Source organism: Nannospalax galili, unplaced genomic scaffold, assembly GCF_000622305.1.
Source record: "Nannospalax galili isolate Female #2095 unplaced genomic scaffold, S.galili_v1.0 scaffold160, whole genome shotgun sequence".
Taxonomy (NCBI): domain Eukaryota; kingdom Metazoa; phylum Chordata; class Mammalia; order Rodentia; family Spalacidae; genus Nannospalax; species Nannospalax galili.
Window position 1 is genome coordinate 2,095,427 of NW_008346900.1, and position 24,457 is coordinate 2,119,883.

The 24,457-nt window shown below is 54.2% G+C and overlaps 3 protein-coding genes and 1 pseudogene across 3 annotated transcripts in view; 3 read left to right on the top strand and 1 right to left on the bottom strand.

The window, feature by feature from the left end:
- Positions 1–1,000: 1,000 nt before the first annotated feature.
- On the bottom strand, positions 1,001–2,497 carry LOC103742295 (annotated as a pseudogene).
- Mrgbp (MRG domain binding protein) lies at positions 2,383–5,861 on the top strand. Its single transcript, XM_008843247.2, has 5 exons — positions 2,383–2,654; positions 3,026–3,147; positions 4,016–4,097; positions 4,407–4,481; positions 4,866–5,861. The coding sequence occupies exons 1-5, from the start codon at positions 2,507–2,509 to the stop codon at positions 5,048–5,050; spliced, it is 612 nt and encodes a 203-aa protein (XP_008841469.1). The 5' UTR covers positions 2,383–2,506; the 3' UTR covers positions 5,051–5,861.
- A 4,965-nt stretch (positions 5,862–10,826) lies between these two features.
- Ogfr (opioid growth factor receptor) lies at positions 10,827–17,650 on the top strand. Its single transcript, XM_008843248.3, has 7 exons — positions 10,827–11,017; positions 12,894–12,962; positions 13,520–13,598; positions 14,390–14,468; positions 15,057–15,123; positions 15,763–15,911; positions 16,325–17,650. Exons 1-7 carry the CDS (start codon positions 10,892–10,894, stop codon positions 17,316–17,318), a joined length of 1,563 nt encoding a protein of 520 aa, XP_008841470.1. The 5' UTR covers positions 10,827–10,891; the 3' UTR covers positions 17,319–17,650.
- Positions 17,651–21,614: 3,964 nt separating this feature from the next.
- The window catches only part of Col9a3 (collagen type IX alpha 3 chain), a 24,865-nt gene continuing 22,022 nt past the window's right edge, over positions 21,615–24,457 (top strand). The window contains exons 1-4 of the mRNA XM_008843249.2: positions 21,615–21,774; positions 22,293–22,361; positions 23,436–23,471; positions 24,010–24,081. Coding sequence (XP_008841471.1) covers positions 21,709–21,774; positions 22,293–22,361; positions 23,436–23,471; positions 24,010–24,081 — 243 coding nt within the window. The 5' untranslated portion in view covers positions 21,615–21,708. The remainder of the gene's footprint in view (positions 21,775–22,292; positions 22,362–23,435; positions 23,472–24,009; positions 24,082–24,457) is intronic.

The window sequence follows — 24,457 nt, forward strand, 5'->3', positions numbered from 1 at the left end:
AAAAAAAAAGTGTGCACCATCACAAAGGTGAAGCTGGGATTCTTTTTTCCTTTTTTTTAGTATTTAATTTTACTGTTTTTAGTGTATGGCGGAGGACTGTGCACGTGAGTGCAGGAGCCCTACAGGTCCTCTCAAACGTCAGAGGTGTAGGATCCCCTGAAGTCACTGAGTCACTGGTAGTTACGAGTCGCCCGCTCTTGGTGCTGGGAACTGAAGGCAGGTCCTCTGAAATGCACTCAACCACTGAGCCATTTCTCCAGCCCTGAGGTAGGGATCTTGATTCACATTCAGTGCAGGAAAGAATTTCAGGATGAGTCAGTCTGAGCACAATTAGGGTTTCTAAGTAAAGACAAGTTAGTACACTGAAGGATGGATACAGGGTTCTCAAGAGTTATACTAAGTGTCTTAACAACAGCCGTGTATATTTTGTAGCTTTTGAAGTTACATTGCTTCAGGCAGGTAAGGGTGGCTCAGCAGGAAATGACACTTGCTACCATTATGGACAGATCTGAATTAAATCCCAGGTTCCACAATGTGGAAGGAGAAAACCCACTCCTCTAAACTGTCTTCTGACTTACATTTACAGGACCACACACATACACATACAAATAATAAAAAATAATTACTGGAACTGAACTTGGGTCCTCTGGTGGTGCATGCCTTTAATCCCAGCATAAGTAGGTGTGAGGGGCCATCTCACAGTGGACACAATGAATTGCAAGTATTTCCCTTACTCTGTGGGTTGTCCTTTCTGTTTAAGGTATTGTCCTTTGTTATTTTACCTTTTTTTTTTTTTTTTTTTTTTTTTGAGACAGGGTCTCCCTGTTGCCGCCGCTGTCCTGGAACTCACTATGTAGACCAGGCTGGCCTCGAACTCACAAAGATCTGCCTGCCTCTGCCTGCCAAGTGCTGGGATTAAAGGCATGCACCTCCATGCCCAGCACTTTTTTTTTTTTTAATGTATCAGCTGCTTAATAATTAAAGCTTCTTGGTAAGAAATTTAGAACACCAAGCTGTAAGGATACAGGTCATTTGTCAGAGAGAGTGCAGGTAGCCTTTAAACTAAGAAATAGCTTTGATCTTTGGCAAAATTCTTGAGTTCACAGCCTTCTGATCAACTTTGTGCTGCTCTGTAATCTCCTATTTCTTTTGTCCATGTCTCAGATCGTGCCTTCCTGGTGTTTGGGCTCCTGTAGCTTCTCGAAGTAAGCGTCAGTGACGTGCTGGAGAGTTTTCATGTTGAAACGGACTTTTGTGGAGGTGGCTATGCCAAAATTCTGGTGTGTTCTTTGCAGAGGAACTTGGTTAGGGACAAGAGGTCCAGTCACAGTTAGTAAGCCACTATCCAGCTGCTTCAGGAAAACCACTCTGTCCCCTGTAGCACCCAGTAAGGATGACGAGGACCCTCCCAGGGGTGATGCTGGTGCAACTTTCTCATGTGCTGACTGAAGGGCTCTTTGCTGTGTCTCAGCAACTTCCCAGGCTCGTCTTCAGTAGGATACCCAGGCATTTTGCAAAGCTTAACTGCCGTTTGCCACCATGCTTGTCCCCACCAACTGGTTTTGTGACGATAACAAGAACTTTCTCCTTTTTTCTCTTCCAACCTTGTATTTCCGGCCGAGTACTTCTTTTTGTACAGAGCCTTACTGGAATTCATAGCAGATCTGGAGTATCTGCCAATGCGGTGCCGGCACTGGGGCCTCCAGGGACCCACCACCAGCCTCCCAGGTTGCAGGTATCTTCTTTGTGTCAGGCTTCTCAGCTTTTTAACCTGCCATCGTGCAAGACGGGAAAGAGCTATCTTTACTACTTCATTATTTTTTAATTAATTACCTTATTTATGATTCTTTTTGAGACAGGGTCTCCCTGTAGCCCCCACCTGGCCTGGAACTCACTATGTAGACTAGGTTGGCCTTGAACTCACAGACATTGACCTGCCTCTGCCTCCCAAGTGTGAGTGTGTTGCCTGCATGCATGTGAGTGCACCCGTGTCCTGCAATGTCGTGGAGATCAGAAGAGGGCTTCGGCTTCCCCTGGAACCGGAGTTAAGAATGGTTCGTAGCCACCATGTGGGTGCTGGGACTCGACCCCGGGTCCTCTGCAAGAGCAGTCGGTGCCCTGAACCGCTGAGCCATTTCTCGAAGTCACAGAGGTCCACCTGCCTCTGCCTCCCAAGTGCGGGGACTAATTAGAGGCGTGCACCCGGCTGTTGGAGTCCTGCAACGCACAAGTCTTGTTTTCGTTTTCGATTCCGCACACTTCGTTGGTGCTGAGCTTTAAAATGTACAACTTTGAAAGTCCCGGTGCCAGCGGGCCCTCGGGGCACAGACCGCAGGAAAGGCGCCGACCGCCAGGGGGCGTCGCAAGCCCACGCTACTGCGCCTGTGCGGACGCGAGCCTACGACCTGAGAAGCCGAGCGAACGCGCGCCCGCCGCGCCAGTGCGCCTGCGCGAAGCCCTAGCGCTAGCCTGGTCGCGCCGGACGGTTGTCGCTCATCGGGCGGCTATGGGGGAGGCTGAAGTAGGCGGCGCGGGCCCCCCGGGCGACAAGGGCCCAGGCGAGGCGGCCCCGAGCCCCGCCGAGGAGACGGTGGTGTGGAGCCCAGAGGTCGAGGTGTGCCTCTTCCACGCCATGCTGGGCCACAAGCCTGTCGGTGAGCGCCGCGGACCCGCGTGGGGGCGGGGCGGGCCAAACCGTCAGGAGGGCGGAGCCCGGGACCGAGGGTGACGGGACCCACCCCCGGGTGCCCCGGCTTTCCGGACCCGTCGTGACGTCTCTGGACGGCCCTGCCCTCGGGGACGCTCCTTCCCGGGGCACATCTCTCCTCTGCAGCCCCGGGCCCTGGGCACCCCTGATGGACAACCCTTGACCTTGGGACACCCCTGTCCCCCTTGACACCTGACTGCTGCACACCCTCACCTCCACCCTGCACTCCCCTGCCCCTCCCTCTGTCCTGTAGCCCTGCCCCTCTGCCCAGAGTTGCCCTCTCTCCCGGGTTCACCCTCTGCCCTGCCTCTCTTTAAGGAGTGAATCGACACTTCCACATGATTTGTATCCGGGACAAGTTCAGCCAGAATATCGGGCGCCAGGTCCCATCCAAGGTCATCTGGGACCATCTGAGCACCATGTATGACATGCAGGCACTGGTGAGTTGGATCCTTTGCCACCCACTGTTGGTGGAAAAGGTGATGACAAGCCCCTCACAGCCTGTCTTCCCAAAGTCAGCCAGCAGTGCCTGACTCTGGTGCTCATTGGGGTCTGCTAGGCCGAGCAGAGGCATCTCAATAGAAGAGGCCGCCTCCTCCTCCGGAGAGCTCAAGTCCTGCTGTGAAAAGTGCAAACCAGTCACGGTTGCTGGTCCACACTTTCAAGGACTCTGCTTTTATGGTGGGTGGTCACAGAAGTCTCCAGGGAGATCACTGGGTGCTGAGACCCCCCCCAGGGAAAAGCATCAGCCACAGGGGAAAATGGAGGTGGGGTGGATTACAGTGGTTTGGGCCCCTGGCCTTGTCTGAGCTCCACTGAGGTAAATGAGATTGCCTCTGTAGTAACCCAGCACTGTCTTCATCCTCATGGAGCTGAGAGTTAACTATGTCTTGGTGGGTAACTAGATAACCAGAGTGGTCTGGAGAACTGACAGTGCCCAACAGGCAAGCAGATAACTAGGTAACCAGAATGGGTGGAGTTGGAGGTGTGCATAGCTTTGCTAACCTCAGGATGCCCCTGGGGAACTCTGTCCTGGTGGGAGTGCCACCGTGATGAGCCAAGGCAGGTTCCAGTGTGTATGTCAGGCCCCTCTCAATGGCATGGCCTGGTCCTTCCCTCTGGTCTGTTATCAGGCTGGTGCTATCCTGGCCCTCCCAGGTCATTTGGAAAGCCCAGCTGAGGCAGACCTGAGGAAAGAGTCATCCCCCACACACACATGCTCACAATTTCCTGCCTGCTCCTGTATGTCTTTAGTGACCTGACATCCTGTTTTCTGTTTCTTGAAAATATAACACTGTTTGCTGGCAGCATGAGTCTGAGATTCTTCCATTCCCAAATCCAGAGAGGAACTTTGTCCTTCCAGAAGAGATCATTCAGGAGGTCCGAGAAGGTGAGACTCGGCCACCCTCAGGGCTGGGAATAGAAAAAGCCAGACCACCCCAAGAGTGGGAGGCCAGGGGACCTTCAGGGAGGTGTGAGGGGCCTGTTTAGGCCCCACCTCCATTGGTACCTGGGAGGCCTTGGGAACCAAGGGCTGGGGAGGGCTTTGCTTAAGGGCAGTCTCCTGATGGATGCCATCTCGTGATGGACGCCGAGGCCTGTGTGGGCAGCGAGAATCGGAAGCAGTCCTGGCCAGACCGTCCCCCAGCGCTGGCCACCACCGTGGGTTTCCAGTGAACGGCAGCTGTCTCCTCCACAGGAAAAGTGGTCATTGAAGAAGAAATGAAGGAGGAGATGAAGGAGGATGTGGACCCCCACAATGGGACTGATGATGGTAAGTGTGGAGCTCCTTTAGAGCACAGCACCCTATCCCCCCAAGCCAGCCTCAGGCAGGGCATGCTCAGGCAGCCATTGGAGTCTGTAAGATGGAGGGTCCAGTTAAAGGGCTCAGAGCAGGTCACCTCAGGCAGGAGGGTCACTGATGGCCGATAGGGGTGGGAATGGGGAGACAAGCACTCAGCTGCATCCTTACCCAACACTATGGCTGAGCCTGGAGGCCTCAGCATAGAGCATCAGGATGGACTTGGCCTGGAAGCCCTCAGGACAGGTTTCTCCTCAGGCCCAGGTATACAGACTTCCGGCCCAGGGAAGACCTATTTGGTGCAAAGGGTGAACAGGAAGATGAAATGAGTTTCTGTGTATTTTGTTTGTTTCTCAGTTTTTTCATCTTCAGGGAGCTTGGGGAAAGCATTAGAAAAATCCAGCAAAGACAAAGAGAAGAACTCAGACTTGGGGTGCAAAGAAGGGGCAGACAAGCGGAAACGCAGCCGGGTCACCGACAAAGTCTTGACTGCCAACAGTAATCCCTCCAGCCCCAGTGCCGCCAAACGGCGCCGAACATAGACACCTCAGCCCCAGGTTGCCACAGAGGTTCCAATGCTGCAAGCCCCTACTGCCTCCTCAGGTCCCTGGGTGAATATGGCTGCCCAGCAGATGCTAGTGGGGGTACTGCTGTGTTATCAGACCATCAGAGCTCCCTCATGGCCCAAAGACCAGGGGCAACCCTGCTTGGATGTGAAGCCTCTGAGCCTGCTCTTGCCTTTTCCTGGTTGGCTCCATCTATGCCCTGGATGCATTGAGAGGAGCAGGTATGTGGGACCAGAGGACCAAAAGTCAGCAAGCAATAAAATGCCATCTTCACTATCCTTAGAAGGAGCTGCTGGTCTTCCCTGGATGCCTGTTCTTTGCATCTGCTTATCCTTCTGTAAGACTCCAGTCTGCACTGGGGGCATCTTTGGAGGTCCCACGCACCCTACTGCACAGGCCTCCCCGTCTGGGAAACAGAACTGGGTGTTTTGCCTCATTCACTTATACTGTAAAAAATGTATATAATTTGGTTGGTATTTCACTATTTAAATCTTAAGAAGCCTATTTTACTAGTGTTTTGTATGAGAAAGAATACTGCAGAAATTGTTGAATTTTTTTCTGAGATGTTTTGTTTTAAGGTTACTACTGAGGTATGTCTGGCTATGTTTTTATATGTCATATACAGAGAATTTGTAGTGGTTATTTTTGTAATTTTAGTAACTTGCCAAAAGACCAAATGAAGGTGTGGACAGAAAGGCATGGCCAGTGCACTCACACAGTGGTGGCCTGTTGGTTGAAGTATGCACTCATTTACAGAACATTAAAGCACAAAAAAATCAACCTGTAATTCTGTGTTTTACTAAAACAGGTTAGCTTTTTCTGCAAAGGGAAGGACCTCCCCCCCATGATTCATAACTAAAAATGTACACAGGGGGCTGAAAAGATGGCTTAACAGTTAAGAGCACTGGCTGCTCTTTCAGATGACCCAGGATCAGTTTCCAGCACCCATGTGGCAGCTCACAACTCCAGTTAACAGGTAGCTCCAGTTTCAGGGATCTGATGCCTTCTTTCCTCCACAAGCATTGCACACACTGGTGCACTTCGATACACGTGAGCAAAATGCTCATAAAACAAAAATGTAAGTGCAGTTAGGTGACTCACTAGCCTCACTGGATACAATATATAGATACCATGACAGGTTCCTAGCAGTTGGAAGTGACTCAACACCCCACTCTTGCCTGCCTCATTGCATCTGACTTGGACCTGAAGCTGCTGGCTGGTATCTTTCCAGAGCCAAGTCTGCCCGTTGGGTGGGATGAGCAGACGGACTCTGTACTGGCCAGACTCCATCACCTCCTGTAACTGAATGCCCTCCTGCCATCTGGAGGGGCCAGAATGATGTTACCCCCATACTCTCTCCCAGGCACAGTGGTTGAGTCATCTCAAAAATGCCACAGGACCTGGCTTCCTGGCACAGAAAACATCTTGGGTAGGCACAGATGATCTCACCTGGTCTCCTGGCTTGCCCTCTTCCCAGGTGAGGTCCGCTGTGTGGGAGGTCCATGGATCCCTTTCTATATGGGCCTGGACATGGCCATACTTCAACAGTAATCTCCTGCCTCGTGAGACAGGTGGAGGATTGAGGCCTATGCCAACAGAGATGAAACCCAAACACTATAGACTGCTCAGACGTGGAGCAGTGTGTATGTCCCAGAGGAAGGGCCAGAGAGGCCAGTGTTGCAGTGTGTTTGGGACACTGGCCTGGCGCCATCCCCCCACCTGCCAAAGGAGGCAGTGCTGCTCTTGCCTAGTGCCCACCGCTAGAGGCATGATCTGTGGGGAAAGCCTGGTTGATGAATCTGGAAGTAACCAGAAATGGGGAGCAAACTGACCATGAGAAGCAGTGTGTGATGATCAGGATGGCGGTCTGCTCTGCAGCCAGGCTCACTTGTGAATCCATCTGAAAGAACATCCAGGCACGAGAAGGCCTGGTCAAGGGATCTGCCTCGTTCATTATTTGTACTTAGCAGCAGGCTTCAGCTGATGGCCCTAGAGTCCCATACTGGCCACACTGCCTCACAAAGACCCTTGTGGCTGAACATAGACCTGCGTCCTCATGAGTTCTTTAGTCCCTTATGGCTCATAGACATGTCTGTGTGTCCCTTAAGGAATGTCTAGGTCATACCGCCAACATAGATGTCAGATGGGATTCACAGGCCCCTGGCAACTTGGCCTGGAGTTCTGCTGGGGTGCCTGCCACCCTCTCCTGGCCTAAGGTGGGATCTGGAGCTCAGTGGTATCTGTGAACCTGGCCAGTAATGTCAAAGACACCAGCTAAAGCTAAAAAAGGAAACCAGTGTGTGGAGGAGCAAGTGTGCCCAGCACAGACACAAACACTGCCGGCCACAGAACCATAGGGGAAAGGCTATGCCGCTCACTTTTTTTTTTTTTTTTTTTTTTTTTTTTTTTTTTTTTAGAAGAGGCCCCAGCACACACAAAAACACTCCCGCGCCCAAAACCATAGGGGAAAGGGTTTGCCGCCCTCTTTTTTTTTTTTTTTTTTTTTTTTTGCCTTTTTGAGACAGGGTCTCCCTGTAGCCCCAGCTGGCCTGGAACGCTCTATGTAGACCAGGCTGGCCTTGTACTCAGAGAGATCCGCCTGCCTCTGCCTCCGGAGTGCTGGGACTAAGGCACGTCCCATCATGCCCGGCTGCAGCTCACACTTTTAACTGAAAAGCTACTGTCAGTGCTGAGCCTGATAACCCCCACAGAGCCACCTTCTGCTGGGGACATCTAGGACCTGTCCTGCAGAGCACAGATACTTCCTCTCGTCTGCTCTGGTGGGAATTCAGCGATGATCTTCAGGTAGGTGTGGTCTTCTCCCAGTCTGGCTGAGTGATCAAGAAGGGAGGCTGGGGAGCAGGCTCTTCGGAGAGAACGCTCTTGAGTGGCAGCAGCAAGCTACAGAATGGAGGGCTAGCAAGGACAGATTTGGGCCAGATAACCAGGCTGTGACTGGTTTTGCCTGAAGGAAGTGTTAACACAATGCTGACCTGAGCAGTCAGACACCTGCAAGGTTCAAACTCAGCAGTGCCACCTCCTGTGTGGGCAGAAAACTCCCCTTCTGCAGGGTCTAGGGCAATATTTTGAACCTTCTCCCAGGGAGGGTGGCACTGAGCCACACTGGGCATCACCAGACTAAAGGCACTCCAGGAAGGAACACCACCCAGCAAGGCTCCCTGGAGAAGGGCTCAGTACAAACAGTACTTGAAAAAAGCTAAAAGGCAACTCCGGTGACTGTAAACTCCTAAGGCCCTAAGTGATGCAATGCCTTAACACTGGCAGCATGGTTGTGCACCACTGCACTGGCACCAGGCAGCAGTAGGTGCTGTCCCCTGTAAGTAGCACTGTCAGCTCCCAGCATGTCTCTTGCTTTCTAGGGCATGGAGGCAGCCTGCCCACAGCCTAACCAATCCATATTCTCCCAGAACCACCAACCCCTGGGCAGCTGTCCACAGCACACACTAACATCCCACCATGACTTCTCTACCTAACGGGGCACTGCAACCAGGTCCCAGCCCCAGTGTCTGCTGTCAGCAGCCGCAGACAGCTCCATGCTGCCACACACAGCAACCTGAGTTTTTTTTTTTATTATGCTTTTGTGTATTTGTGTGGTACACATATGTAGGTTAGAGGACAAGTTGTACAAGTCAGGGTCCCTCTTTCCACCATGTGGGTCCCAGGGATTGAACAAAGGTTGTCAGGCTTGCCAGCAGGTACGGTTACCAGCCGAACCATCTTGCAAGTAAGCCCATGAGTTCTTTACAGAGGTGAAGTCAGGATTCTTTTTGGTTTTTGTTTTTACAGGGTCTCGCTAGTCTCAGCCTGCCTCGAAATCATTATGTGGACCAGGCTGGCCTCAATCTCAGAGATCTACTTGCCTCTGCCTCCCAGAGGCTGGATTAAAATCTCGAGCCCCCATGCTGAGAAGCCACGATTCTTGATTTCATCATAGAAAATAACTTCAAGATGATTCCGTATGAAGCACAGTTGGAGTTTAGTAGGAGACTGTAGGCATAGACTTAAGAACAGGAGTTACTAGTGTGTTTAGGAAGCTGGGCATGGTGGTGCATGCCTTTAGTCCCAGCACTCAGGGGGGCAAAGGCAGGCATATTTCTGTGAGTTTGAGGCTAGCCGCTAGCCTGGTGCACGTAGTGAGTTCCAGGCCATCTGGGGCTACAGGGAGACCCTGTCTCAAAAAAAAAAAAAAAAAAAAAAAAAAAAGTTTAGGAAAAGCAGAGCACACACAAGTGTACTCAGGGGCTGCTCCAGAGAGTGGCATGTGAGGCTTTTCAATTGAGGCATAGATCTGATCTTAGTGGCTCCTAAAGTTACATCTCAAAGGGTTGCTAAGGAATTTTAATGAGATAATGCTGCAGGTCCTGTTGTGCATTGGATGGCATTACAGTTAATCAGGTCAAACCACAGGTTGCAAGTGACTTAACATATTTTTGCTGTAAACAATAGTTTACAGTCTTGTTTATGAGATTCCCAGAAATGTAGAGGTTCACATATGGTAGGGGTGTAAGGCCACACTCAGAGGTCATATACTCATGGACTGAAGCATAATCATTACGATTTTAACATTCTTCTTTGAAAATACTGCTATACAGAAGGAATAGTGTCTCTACGTAGGCAGTCTTCAAGCGAATTTTGTCAACTGTGCGGGAATCCTTGACTCAGCGGGTACAAACTTCAGTCTGACTGGAGGAAGGCCCTTTCCCTTCTCGTTCTATCCGTCCTCAAGAAGTGTATCATGGGGGATGGAGAGATGGCTCAGCGGTTAAGAACACTGTTCTTGCAGAAGACCTGGGTTCAAATCCCAGCACCCACATGGCGGCTACCAACTATCCGTAACTCCAGTCCCAGGGGATCCGACAGCCTCTTCTGAACTCTGCAGGCATTGCACGACATGGGTGCACTTACCTACATGCAGGCAATACACGCATTACACATAAACTAAAATACAAAATAAATAAAAATTTTTAAAAAGTGTATCATGTAACAAGGTCATGATCCCAGGGAACCTGCAGAATGGGAGGAGGAGGGCATAGAGCTTGGAGAAGTGTCCAGAACTCCATGGCTTCAAAAGTTCACAACTGGCTCTTTTAGAAAGCAGAGGAGCAGGGAGAGGGCTCGGTACAGTGTTTGCCTTCCCAGTATGCGAACTTGAGCTCGCTCTCCAGCACCTACGTAAAAGCCATGCTTGGTGGCAGAGACACGAGGGTCCCCGGGGGCTTGGGGGCCTGCCAGCCTAGCCTAATGTGTGAGCTCCGGTGAACGAGACCTCCTGTCTCAAAACAGTAAGTGAAGACGCTCTCAGGAACGACACCCAACATCGACCGCTGGCACCCACACATATGTTCCCATATATGAACACGGGAACACACACAAAGCGAGCTACTATGGCCCTAGAGCCCCGCCATAAAGACTCTGTCCTGCGAGTTAGACGGGCCAACAAGGATTAGGGACGCCTCACGACGGGCCGGAAGAGGAACACACACACCCCAGCCTCCCGGGCTCCCCCGTTCCCCCCGCCCCCCTCCGCTGCATCCTCCACCTCTGGGGGGGGCTGGGCAGATCCTGGGGAGGGAGGTTCCTGGGGGGAGGGGGCCTCCGGGGGGACTGGACCCCCCCCGTGGGAGAGGGGGCTGAGGCCGGAAGCACTGCTTCCCGACGGCGCCCCCGGCCGAGAGCGGCCAAGCTCCAGGGGGACGCGCGGGGCGGTGCTGAATGGCGGGCGGGGCCTGACACCGCCCCCGCGCTTCCTCCTCTTTCACTTTCACTTCCGCCGTGAGCGGGTCCCGCCGCCCGAGCATGGACGACCCCGACTGCGACTCCACATGGGAGGACGAGAGCGGGAAGGACGGCGACGACAGCCCGGAGAACGACACGGCCGACGAGGACGGCGGCGCCGAGGAGCCGCGACCCTGCACCCTGCAGGTACGGCCGGGGAGTCCGGACGCCGAGCCAGGCCGTGAGCGGACCGCGGGGCCGCCTGCCCGTAGCGGGGCGTAGCGCCCGGGCTCGGCCGGGCAGTGCGTTGGTGACGTCAGAGCCGCGACTGGCGGGGGGAGCGCTCGAGTTCGTGTGACGTCAGAGTCGCGACTGGAGGGGGTCGGGCGCGGGTGACGTCAGAGCCGCGACTGGCGGGCGGGGCGCGGGTGACGTCAGAGCCTGCCCTGCAGCCCCTGGCGCAGCGGGTCTGCCCGGGGCGCCGTAGAGACACCGTCGACCCTGCCCGGCGCCCGGCGCTCCGCGCTGGGCTGGGAGGACGCCGGAAGGGTCACTGTCAGCCGCTGGCTCTACCGAGTTTGTCTCCCGGGTTACTTCTGTAGCAGGCAGCGGGTTAGTGGTTGTGCCAGTCTGCAGGGCGCATTGTCCTGGTTCCAGCTGTGGTTCTCGGAGTGGAGAGTCAGGACTGTGGCCCCAGGATCTGTAGTCTCCCCATGACAGCGACCACTGGTTATCCGGCTTGTGTGCTGTTGGTGGGAAAGTGGCCCAGAATCTGGAGGGGCTTCCATGCAGGACATCGCTGGCCTCTGCCTGATGCTTTGGGGTCAAGCTGGGTTGGGTAGAGGCAAGGTTACAGGGGAAGCTCCGTTCTTCTTCCCCTTGGTGCTGTAGCCTCCCGAAAGTGCTGATGGGAGTTCCTGTTTCTCCACTACAGCCCTTGGGTCACTCCTGAAACAGTGCTCAGGCACTTTGACTTCTGGAGGTGCCCAGGACTTGTGTCTTTGCTTCCTGCTTGAGAGCCCAAGCCTCACCCACTCCCCTGCAACTCCCTCCCCCCTTCCTTAATGCCCAGTGTGGGACCTTGTAGAGACTTTTCGTTTAGGGGCTCTGGGCTGGCCCTGTTCCATCTTTTGTACCTGGTCACTGCTGGCCATCCAGGTAGAGAAGTGAAAGTTCATGGCTTCTGCTGAATTTCAGTCTATTATCCCTCACCTAGGCAAGACAACCTCACTAGCTGACCCTAGCTTAGAAGTCAGGCGAAGGAGAAACCAGATGGAGTGCCTGGGATTTAAGGCATAAAGGAGGGGTTCCAAACTGTGATACAGGGGCCTGGCCTTTGCCCCTTCTGATGTTCTTAGGTTGTTTTCTAGTATAGGACAGGGCTTTGTGTTGTAGCCACCATCCTACTTAGCAGGGCTCCACCCTCATAAAAGTATCCATGTTACCTGTTGCCTCTGATCCTGTCCCGGAGTCCTAGGTGCTTGATCTGCAGAAACAGACTTGAGGGGTGTGAGGCAGTAAGGAGCCCTGATCTTGCTGAAAAGCCAGCCTCAGGCCTGGACGCCAGGGGCCATGGGATCTTCCATCATATTGGTCCAGGAAGGAGCAGGGTTTATAAGGAAGAGGCTTCATCTATCCACCCACTCATCCATCAGACCCAGCCAGAGGCATCTGGGTCTTCTATAGGTGGCAAAGCTGCTGCCCTTGAGGGTACAGCCAATGTGAAGAGAGATGGTATAGTACTTGGGGACATTTGGTAGGGAGATACATAATGCACTAAGACCAGAGTGAAAGTGACCAGCAGACCAAGTAGAAGCAGATGCAGCTGGGGCTTGAGTACATGAGGGCATCAGCTGTACTCCATGGCAGTGTGCAAGGTAGCCTGGGCCAAGCCATCTTGAAGAGGGAGTTGAGGAAGACAGGAAGGGGGCAGGTCTCAGCTGTGACCACACTAGCCCCACTGTCTATGTTCAAAGTGCTTCACTAGGGTCTAGGTCAGCCTGCCTGCTCAGAGCCCCCTGAGATATGCTGCTCTTAGCGGGGGCATACCCCACGTGCTTCATCCTTTTTCTTCTCTCCCCAGTCCAGAATGACAGGGTACCGCAACTGGCGAGCCATGCAAGACATGCGCAGATACCGGCACCACTACCCGGTAGGTACCCATGGACACCATCTGGAGACACAGCCCTCTCCCAAGTAGAGTATCCCCTACCTACAGGGAGCCCAGCATGGTGTTCTGGGATGTGCCTCTTGTTATCCAGAACACAAGCTCAGTGTCAGTTTAGATCCATGTCCTTCCCCCTGGTCATGGGGTAATGAAGCACATTGCCCTACCTAAGCCCCAACATCTAGCTTTAAAATAGGGTACCAGCTCCAGCCTGCTGACACATCATTCAGTGATCCATACAGGGCTCTCTGACTGCACATGGGGTTCATCCTCAGCCCCTCTCCTCAGTACCCATGAGTCTCTGGCAACTCCTGTACTACTTTTGAGGTACAGAGGGAAGTGACCAGCCATGACCCCTGTTGGTAGGGAGGGAGATGAAGGTGATACTGTACCCCAAACCTGCCCTTACTTGCAGAGTAAATCCTGAGCTGGCTTTGGGGTCTTGACCAGCTGCCCCCTCCCCTGAATGCATGAGTCTGGGGGATCCTCAGAGACAGCCTGTTTTTCATAAGTCTCCAACCATCCTTTCTCTGGCTCCTCAGGATTTGGTAGAACGAGACTGCAATGGTGACATGTCCAACCTGAGTTTCTACAAAAATGAGATCTGCTTCCAGCCAAATGGTACCTGGCCACACAGCCCCAGCACTTCTGCCCTCTACCAGTTGACCAGTCACTGGGACTCTGGTTCTGGATGTCCCCAGTCCAGCAGACTTTCAAATAGCCCTATAGTGCCCCCTGGAGGCCACCAAGGGGGTTGGGGGTTGGATTCAAGGTTGGCCCACTGAAGGGCCAGAAAGTGTTTGAGATCTTCCCTCTCCTAGGCTCTGGCTGCAGTTGTTCAGCTTTGCCATTGCAGTGTGAAAGCAACACGTAAACGAGATAAGAATGGGTTTAAGGCTTTTTTTCTTTTTCTCAAGATTGTCTTTCTGTGTATCCTGGCTGGCCTCAAACCTAGTACCCTTCTACCTAAGCCTGCCAAGTGTTGAGATTCCAGACATGATCCACCATATTTGGTGGCATAAACATAAATTGGCTTCGTTGGTACCTGCCCACACCCACTCATTTATGCAGTTGCTTTCTTGCTGTAACATGGAACAGGCCATGTGGCCATGTAGCCTGAGCTGTTTTCTATTTGGCCCTTCACAGGCCCCCTCCCTTGACCATGTTCCAGGATTGGGTTCTGCAGGGGTTTTCTTTATCACCTGGGCAAGGGTGTTCTATGGGGAGTAAGCGCTCCCCACTCCCTGAAGAAATAGACCTAGGCACCTAAAGCTGTGCATTTTAGATCAGAGATGCTGTGGTCAGCTCTGCTGACTCCTGAGAGCCCTAAAGGGATTGGGGATAGGCAGTGCTTTTGACACAGCTCTGTCACAGTGGCCTCTGCAGCTGACTTGTCCCCATGGGGTTTTCAGGCTATCTCATTGAAGATATTCTTCAGACCTGGAAGGACAACTATGATCTCCTTGAGGAGAATCACTCCTACATCCAATGGTGAGTGGGACTGAGCAGGCAGGCCTTAGGGAAGGCTGGGCCTGGCACCTAGGCAGGAGTCCCCCCAGCCATCTGCTATCTCATGCTGCATCCGGGTTTAAGTGTGTGCAGAGCACTCTGTCCTTTCCATAAGTCTACATGCATATGACAGGTGTTGGCTGCCTACCCCTGGTTTGTGTCCCTGTTCCTGGGCCCTGCGGGGGTTGCTGCTTCCAAGTCTGGTGGGGAGACTGGGAAGGCCTACCTGTCAAGAAGGGCAACTTGGGCTGGACTGCACTTGTCTTGACCATGGCAAGGATTAATGACACGAGAAAGAAGTAATGACACGAGAAAGAAGTCTGGAAAGCATAAGGGCCGCTCTTCCCCTCAAAGGCGGTGGGCACACTGGTCTTGCCCATTGTGACTTTCTACCACATGGCCTGTTGAGCACATAGGCCTGGGCTCCAAGTAACCATCATACCCTCCTCACCTGTGTTCCTTGTGAACCAGGCAAGGCCAGCCCGCCCCTCCCAGGGTCAAGAGAGAGCCAATGAGGGCAGTGAGGTGCCACCCAACACCAAAGTGCCTGCGCCCTCCCCGTCCTCACAGGCTGTTTCCTCTGAGGGAACCAGGAGTGAACTGGCATGCCAAGCCCCTCACACTCAAAGAAGTCGAGGTAAGTTCCCATCCTGGGCCAGAGTGGGGAAGTCAGGGAAGCTGCCCCTTTCTGCAACGATGTCACTGTGCTGCTGTGTCTGGTGTTGCCTCGTGTTGGCACTGTAGAGGTCCAGGGGCCAAAAGAGCCCCTGCTCTGATGCTCTTCCCTCAAGCAGCGCCCTTCACCGCCTGGTTCTTCCTGGCCACCTCTGGTGAAGGAGCGAGAAAGAAAATGGTCTTTCTTGTGTGCTGAAAGGTGCATGTGTGATGCGCCATCTGGGATAATTTTAACTCAGAGGCTGGCCAGAACCTGTCCCATGGTGCTCCTGTGACATCTAGAAATCTGCCTGTTGAAGAACAGCCCCACCTGTTGGACACCAAGGAAAGGAAGGCAGCTTTAAGGTGGTGCTGATGGTGGAGATAACGGACAGGAGCACCTTGCACAGTGAGGGATTCTTGTGACAGGTGGAGCTGGTTCAGAGACACAACCATACCAGGCTTAGAGAAGAAAGTTAGAGATGGGCTGGTGTCATCTCACCCTGAGAGGCGAAATTAGGGCCCAAGCATTGGCTGACCTGGTGTGCAGGAGCTACCTACTGCTCCCTGGGAACTGTAGTCAGGGAGGGCCACCTGAGCACACTGTGGGGGTCTTTTCCAGGCTTTCAAAAGCTCCAAGGAGGTCAGAGAGCGTCTTGTTCGGGCCTATGAACTCATGCTGGGCTTCTATGGGATCCAACTTGAGGACAAGGACACGGGTGCTGTGTGTCGTGCGAAGAACTACCAGGAGCGCTTCCAGAACCTGAACTGGTAAGGACAGGGCCCTGTTGGCAGCCCCCCCCCGTTTTTCCCTTAGTATCTGGAGCTCCATTTCAGGCAAATGTGAGGCCCCATACAGGCTCTGACACCCTCTTTACCTGAGGGGGGCTACCACCTGCCAGGGAAGTTTCAGCCCCTATACCCACTCAGGAGGCAGGGGCAAGGAAGGTCCACAGACAGCACATCCACCCCTCTAGCCTCCAGCAGCGTCTCCCAGACAATAAGGGCTGGGTCACCTCCACATAATCGAAGCTCTTGTCTATGGGTCAAACAGCTATTTTCTCAGGTGGGAGGGGAGGGATTGAGGAGACCCTGGAACTTTGGGGTGGAGCCAATGGGAGGGTACCTTGGCCAGATGTGCACTCCTAGGACCAGGTTCATCCCCCTGCCACCTACCTTTGTAGTCGAAGCCACAACAACCTGCGTATTACACGCATCCTCAAGTCGCTGGGTGAGCTGGGCCTGGAGCACTACCAGGCACCGCTGGTCCGCTTCTTCCTGGAGGAGACATTAGTGCAACTTGAACTGCCCGGCGTGCGCCAGAGTGCCCTGGATTACTTCCTGTTTGCTGTACGCTGCCGGCGACAGCGCCGTGAGCTTGTGCACTTTGCGTGGGAGCACTACCAGCCCCGATGCAAGTTTGTGTGGGGGCCCCATGACAAGCTGCAGAGATTCAGGCCCCAGGCTATGCCCCAGCCACTGATGGGCCTGGGACAGGCAGAGAGGGATGAAAGTTCTGGGGACCCCTTCCAAGAGCCTGACACCGAGGGTGAGACCTTTGGATCTGAGGGGGACCCAAGTGGAGACAGTGAAGCAACCAAGGATTCCCAGCTGCTGACCACTGAGCCCCAGGATGTGGGAACCTTGGATGAGAACCAGAGGGATGAGGCTGAGTCCTTGAGCCCTAAAGAGAGCAAAAAGCGGAAGTTGGAGGGGAACAGGCAAGAGCAGGCCCCAGGGGAGCCAGACCCCCAAGGTGTCTCTGAGGTAGAGAAAATTGCCCTGAACCTTGAGGGGTGTGCCCTCAGCCCTGTCCACCAGGAACCTAGGGAGACTGAACAGCCCTGTCCTGTGACCCCTGGGGCGGGGGTGGCTGATGAAGTGAGAAAACGGAGGAAGGTGGAAGAGGAAGCTGGGGACCATGGAGTAGCCACCAACTGTAACACTCAGATACTGGAGGCCCAGGCCCCACCTCCTGCCTCTTCAGAGTGCTCCGAGGCCCAAAAGGACGGGAGTGGGCCAGAGGAGGACCCAGAAGGCCAACAGGAGCACCGGGGGAGCCTGGAGGACCAGGGGAGCCTGGAGGAGGGCCCTGGCCCTGGCCCCACAGGAATCTCAGTGAATGAGTCAGAGGAGGCGGCAGGAATGAGGCTCTCTGCTGAATCCCCAAAGCCTTAGGGGTGCATCTTGGCTCTGCCCAGCCTGCTGCAGGGGCTGACAGGGTCACAGAGCCCTGTTGCTGGCTCTTCTCGGTGCCCCACAGTGCTGGCCTCTCCCTGGTGGTCCCTGCAGTGGTCACCAGAGGGACTGAGGCCCTGCCCTCAGGGAAGGCCAAAGCCTTCAGAACCCTCCTTACCTCACTGCATCCTCCCCCACTGCCCTCTGAGCCCCGTCTTTGTGAACAGACCCCTAAGGGTCTGGGGGGAGGGGCCTCTTTTCTTAGTCTGGTGCCAAGTGAGGCCTTTTCTGAATAAACTCTTTTGACTTTGTCTTTCTGATGAGGACCAGAATCCTGTTCTGTTGTCTGATTTCATTAACTAATGTTTACCTAGACTTCCCTCTTTCCCCCAGTTCAGAGCAATCTAGCCACTGCCCACCATGGTGCTTTGCCCACACAAAGCCTCTCACGCACAAACACCACCACTGTCTTATGACACAGGTCCCCAGTGCAGGCACCCAGCCCAAGCACACTCACCTGTCCTGAACTTTCAGCCTCCCTGAATGCAGGGCTGGACCATCAGCCCTCAACTACTGTTCTGTGATAAAACAAGAAAGCAAGCCAGGCGTGGTGGTGCACACCTTTAGTCCCAGCATTTGGGAGGCAGAAGCAGGGGGATCTTTGTGAGTTCGAGGCCAGCCTGGTATACATAGTTTACGACAGCTGGGGTACAAGGAGACCCTGTCTCAAAAAAGACAAAAGAAAAGGGTTACTTTCATCATAAAGCTGAGTTCACCGTCAAGGAAGAAGCCTGGAGACAAACTGAAGCAGAGGCTGTGGCAGAACACTGCTTACTGGCTCGCTTCCCCTGACTAATTCAGCTATCTTCTACAGCCCAGGTCCACCTGCCCATGGTGGGCTGGGCCCTCCTGCATCAATGAGCAATTAAGAAAATGCCTCACGGGGCTGGAGAGATGGCTTAGCGGTTAAGAGCACTGACCACTCTTGCAGAGGACCTAGATTTGATTCCTAGCACCTCCATGGTGGCTATGAACCATCCTTAACTCCAGTTCCAGGGGAATCCAAAATTCTTCTGACCTCCATGGCATTGCATGACATGGGTGCACTCACATACATGCAGGCAATACATTCATACACAAAAATGAAAAAGAAAAATTGCCTCAGCCTCACAGGCCAGTCTGATAAAATTCTTCAACTGAGATTCTTTCCCCATTGATCCTAGCTTGTGTCAACTTGACAAAAACTGTCCAGCTCAAGTGCCATTTGTCACATGCTCAAGAATATAGGGGCTAGAGCTGGAGAGATGGCTCCGGAATGTGTACTGTACTGCTTGGAGTTGGAGAGATGGTTCAGTGGTTAAGAGCACTGGCTGCTCTTGTAGAGGACCCAAGTTTGATTCCCACACCCTTATGGTGGCTAACATCTGTAACTCCAGTTCCAAGGGATCCAATGCCCTCTTCAGACCTCCAAGGGTGTTGCACAACAAAGGCACACTTGTGTGCAGGCAATACACTTAGACACATAAAATTTAAAAAAAAGTCTTTTTTAAATAAGGCACATTTGATTCCCAGCACCCATGTAGGGTGGCTCCCAGTTCCAGGGGAACTGCATACCTTTCTCTGGCATCTGCACATGTGGCAGACACATGAAAATTTAAATCTTTTTAAAAGAACTTGGGAACTGGTACACGGTCCCCTTGGGTGAGTGGAGACTGTTGAGGTTGCAGGTCTAGACCATCTTCCGTGTGCCCCTGTCCACTAGGCCTCTGCCAAGGTGCTACCCTCCTGGCCCTATGTAGCCCATCAGACTGAACTTCCCTGGCATTGCCCCCTTCTGGTTCCTTAACATATCTGTCACCAGGTTGAGCTTTATGAGCCTCAGAGAGGAGGGGGCTCATACTTGTCTTTGGGCAAACCAGGTGACAGAGTTCATGTCACAGACCTTTTACGTAAAGCTCATAAGGAACGTTAACTAGGACATGTTACCGCTCTTTTGTTTTCGCTCTACTAAATACATCGCGGAACGACAGTGATTGCTTACAGAAAGCAAGCAGTTGGGCGCACAAGTGACACGTATTTTTCTTAAATAACCTGAGTGACATTCATGTCACAGTCCTTTGATGCTCTTAGGGAGGGCACAGTTCCCCCTGAATTGAATCCATGGGTCCACTGCTATTTCTCAACAAGATCACCATCCTGTGCTATGGACAGAGCCCTTCCAAGGCTGTGGGCCCTCTGGCACCTTAGCTGTGGTTTGACCTACTGGTGAGGCTCCCACCATGGAAGGGAAATGGAGGCTGAGATAGATGTGGGGCATCCAGCAGTCAACTTAAGTGAGATCTCTCTGATCTTCAGTGCCTAGGCACCTTGGTCCAGATGGCTAGGGTTCAAGTTGGATAGGTAAAATCAACACCTGAAGCAGGGGGAGAGGTCCTGTGCCCAGCACCAGGCATGTAGGAATGGCAGCTGTTTTGGCCCGCCTGACCCCCAGCCTTTAGGGAGAATGGTGTTTCAAAGCAAGTAGCTTCAGTTCTGCCCCCACCTCGCAGGTGTTTGGAAGCATAGACTTGACAGGTCTGGGATGTAAGGCTGGCCTGGCCCCAGGAAGCTGCAGGGGTGAGCGTGTGAGGAGGTTGAAAGCCAAGTCTGCCTCAAATGCCAGGCTGCTCCCCAGACCCAAGCTGAAGGCCAGCTGTGCTTCGTGAGTGGCACCCAGCAGCTGCCCTGTTAGCTGCATGCTAGGTGCTGGGGTGCCCAGGAGACCCTGGGTCAGGTGGAAGATACTTTAGAGGGGCCACCACACTCTAGTCTCCAGGTTGGACTGAGGAAGCACCACCTGTACCAGGCCCCTGGATTAGGGTAGGAAGGGTCTCTGCTATCCAAGTTGATCCCCTCCCTTGTCAGAGGACTAATCTCTAGACTCTGCTGGAGGGCAGGACCTCCTGAGCTTCCCCTTGCCTGGCTCCCAAGTCCGTTCTTGCATGCTTGCTGCAGAGCTCTGAAGGAAGCAGCTGGGGGCTTGATGGTAGAGCAAGGCTCTCCTGTTACTTTACCTGGCAGGTGAGAGCTACAGCGTCCCACAGGGCTATTTTGGTCACACACACACACACACACACACACACACACACACACACACACACCTTCACACCCTTGTCCACTGGATCTGTGTTCATTCCCATCTGGTGAACCCTGCAAATGCCTACAGACTTGACGTTTCCGCCATACCCTGTAAACCCAGGGCAGCATTTCAGATTCCCAGGAAGCAGGAGTAGGCTGTGCTCCCACAGCTTTTGTGAGTCCACAGGCACTTTAGATGTTTGATAGGTAAGGGAGGGGCTGAGATGGAGGAAGGGCTGGTACCTGGCCCTCCTGGAGCTTTGAGCCTCCCTCTTCAAGTTCACCATCTTGTACCCTCTTGGGGGACAGGGTGCCCTACGAGAGGTTTTCAATGGTGGCTGACATAGATACAGCCAGGCCTTGCCCACAGGGGGAGGCTTAAAAGATGGGTACAGGGTGCCTAGCAAGCAGCTCTAGGCTGACCCCATATAGGGCCCCGGTCCTGATAGGCATCGTAGAGGTGTAGTGGGAGGTCACCCACCACCCACCTGGTCCTCCTTCCTGTGCTGGGATTAAAGGTGTGTACCACAATGCCCCACAGCCCCTTGCAACTTTTTTTTTTTTATTAAAAAAAAAATTGTATTTCCCAGCTCTTGGGAGGCAGAGGCAGGCGGATCTCAGTGAGTTCAAAGCCAGCCTGGTCTACATAGTGAGTTCCAGGACAGCTGGAGCTACAGGGAGACCCTGTCTCAAAAAGACCAAAAACAAAACAAAAAATGTATTTATTATTTTATGCATACGTGTGCATTGCCTGCATGCATGTAGGTGCACCCATGTTGTGCAATGCGTACAGAAGACAGAAAAGGCCACTGAATTTCCTGGAACTGGAGTTTCCAACAGTTGTTAGCTGCCATGGGTGCTGGGATTCGGACCCGGGTCTTCTGCAAGAACGGTGTTCTTAACCTCCGACCCATCTCTCCAGACCCCCCCGCCCCCCGGACTTCTTAAATGGCGCCCTTCACCGCCAGGTTCTTCCCGGCCGCCTCTGGCGAAGGAGCGAGAAAGAAAACATTCTTCCTTGTGTGCTGAAAGGTGCGTGTGTGACGCGCTGCCCCGGGATAATTTTAACTCCGAGGCTGCCGGCTCCTCTCTCCGCGGCCGGCGCGCCCTCGCCCGCCCAGGTCCGGGAGGCTGAATGGGGGCTTGTGCGCCGGCAGGCGGGCGGGGCAGGGCGGGGCCCTCGGCAGGCACCGCGCACCGCGCACCGCGCACCGCCCACCTCCCCGCCGGGCCGTCGGCCACCGGGCGCCCGAGGCTCAGAACCCGTCCAGCCATGACGCGCGCTCCCGCTCTGGCCCTGCTGCTCCTGGGGCAGCTCCTGACGGCCACCTCCGCGCAGGTGAGTGCGCCCCGCCGCCTGGGGTCGGGGTTAGCGCGGGACGGCGAGCGGCGCGGCCGGGGACGACCCCTGCCCGGTGGGTCCGACCCGCAGCCCGCGGTCGACGACCTTCGAGGACGTCTGCCGCGGCCTCGCCACCGGAGTGGAGTGTGGCGGTGCGGCTGAGGCCCACGGACACCAGGACCTGTCGGCCTTGTACCCGCGTTCCCACTAGTCTTCGCCGGTGGAGTCCGGCCGCTTCCAGAGCTGCCACCACACTCAGAACGCACAATGTCGCCTTTGTTCCTGGAGACGCCCCACGGGGCCGCGGTGCAGCCGCGCCTGGCCTGAGCGAGAATAAACTGCGCACAGGCGCCAGGCTCCGGACATTGGTGGCTTTGGGGGCGGGGGTCTCTGAGGCAGGGAAGGGTCACGAGCCGCTGGGATAGTCCCCAGAGCTGCTTGGGCTAGGGAAGATGGGACGGGAGGACTGACCCCTGGAAGGGAGGGCTACCTAATAACGTTTCTCTCAATTTCAGAAAATGGGACCTCGAGGCCCCCCTGGTCCCCAAGGACCACCTGGGAAGCCCGGCAAGGATGGCATTGATGTGAGTCAGGAAAGGGGTGGGGAAGGTGCCCAGAAATTCCTGGCCTGTGACCACAAATCCAAGCCCCTCCTCTGAGAGCTGGAGTGGAAGACAGGGCATCCTCCAGTGGGAGTAAAAGGACCTTGTTCCTTCCTAGGGCAGACCCTGGGATGTAGAAAACAGAGTGATCCTTGGGCTGGAAGTGGGGCCCTGAGGAGCATGTGCACCTGTATCTAGAGCTATGGGACATGTCACTCTGGAGGCCTGGGCGTCTTGGGGCTCTTGAGAGTGGAGCCAGTCTTGGAGGGGGTTGGGGGCCAGCTCAGCCTCAGAGATGGTGTCCTTTGGGTGTCCCACCCAGTTGTGGGCTAAACAACTTTGGGAGGCAGGTAAAATCCTGTGCCTGCCCCCCATCATCTGGAATAGAAAGCTCTGCATAGGGCCTTCAGAATAGGCAGCCCCCAATCATGGTGTTCCTCTATAGGGAGGGACCATGAAGGCCCACACTTCTCCTCAGCCTCCCTGAGAATCTCCAACACTTAGCTCAGCAGAGATGGCCATGGCCATGCTGCAGGGCCACCATGTTTAACCCAAGTGGCCCAGGGTCTTGCATTCTGTGCCCCATCCTAGCGAGCACCCAGGCATCAGGGCTCCCACTTACAATGGCCTTAAAATCTCAGTTAAAATATTCAGCCACCCTAGTAGGTGTCTATAGAGGATGAGGCTGCTGGGACACCTTCCTGGAGAATGGGGATGGGGGTGCTGTCACCTCCTAAGCAGATGGATTTGGGAAGTCTCTCAGCCACCCACAGCCACTTTATATAAAGCTCTAGGTCAGAGGGTCTATATGGAGTATTCCTGCTGCCCTGTGTCCCTGTGCTGTCAAAGTGATCCCCAAATGTTGTATGGCTCAGCTCATCTCTAGCTCACCTTTTCCCTGCCTGGCCCATACAGAGGGTCCAAGTATAGATTAGAGGGGCTGGGGACCCCCACATTGTCTCCATGGGCCAAGCTTCCAAGACTGGATTGAAGAATGACTGCTCTCAAGTGGAAAACCATTTTCAGTGTAACTTGTGGGCATCTTCTTTTCTGCAGGGAGATGCTGGCCCTCCAGGTCTTCCTGGGCCTCCGGTGAGTGTTCTTGGCTGTGGTAGAGGAGGCTTTCCCAATTTGCAACGGAGAGATGGATGCAGAAAACATCACTGATGCCCTGTCCTCACTACCATGGGCTTGTGTTGCCCCAAGAGAGGCCTGAGGGCAGGGCCAGGAAGGCGGTGGGAAGGGAGTATGTGGAACTCTGTGTCTGCTGGATCTGTCGGAAAGCTTATTTTGGGTCAGTGCCCAGACAAGTCAGGGAAGAGGGATAGTAAAGTTCTGTAGTTCCCTCCCTATTGGAACTGCCTGGGCCCCTTGCCTTGGTTGACAGTCCTGGGCCCAATGGCATTCCAATACTGGGACCTGCCAGCCCTTTGCTGGGGAGGCTGGATCTACCCAGTGAACATTCTACAGATTCAGTGAGGGTGGGGCAGTCTTCTGTGGGCCTGCAGGGTAAGGGGGACTCATCCCCGTGGCTGGGAAGTGCCCAGCATGAAGATATTTTTCTTCCTTTGAAGAAGGCCACAGCTTGGAGCCAGACACCTCCCAAATACCTCTTTTTCTTCCCACATAGGGCCCCAAAGGGACCCCAGGAAAGCCAGGGAAGCCAGGAGAAGCAGGACTGCCAGGACTGCCTGGTGTGGATGTGAGTGCCCCCCCCAACATCTCTACCTCACTTTACCCCCACCCCCACCCAGTCGAGGGTCAGGCTTTCATTGCTCTTCTCCAGCTGGGCTTGCTTGGACAGGAAACCTTGTTCTGACAAAAGTCTGCAGTAGCTCCCAACAGGGGTCCCTGGCCTTCATCCAAGACGCTGCCAGCTTCTGGCTGGGACAGAGCCAGCCTCCAGTAGCAGGAAGCCCCACTGGCTCTTGCTGCTCTAAGAACAAGTGCCCATCCTCAGGCTTCCTATACCAAGCTGGCCATGCTGGTGTTCCTCCAAGCCGGCTCCTTGATCCCCGTGACGGGTAATGGTGGACTCAAGGCCCTGGCTCTAGTACTAGCCGGGGGGGGGGGGGGTG

Coding starts and splice junctions, on each gene's coding strand:
- Mrgbp (XM_008843247.2), top strand. CDS start 2,507: ATGGGGGAGGCTGAAGTAGGCGGCGCGGGCCCCCCGGGCGACAAGGGC. Junction 3,148..4,015: donor TGTATGACATGCAGGCACTG/GTGAGTTGGATC, acceptor GTTTGCTGGCAG/CATGAGTCTGAGATTCTTCC. Junction 4,482..4,865: donor CCACAATGGGACTGATGATG/GTAAGTGTGGAG, acceptor TTTGTTTCTCAG/TTTTTTCATCTTCAGGGAGC.
- Ogfr (XM_008843248.3), top strand. CDS start 10,892: ATGGACGACCCCGACTGCGACTCCACATGGGAGGACGAGAGCGGGAAG. Junction 13,599..14,389: donor GATCTGCTTCCAGCCAAATG/GTACCTGGCCAC, acceptor TGGGGTTTTCAG/GCTATCTCATTGAAGATATT. Junction 15,124..15,762: donor TCACACTCAAAGAAGTCGAG/GTAAGTTCCCAT, acceptor GGTCTTTTCCAG/GCTTTCAAAAGCTCCAAGGA.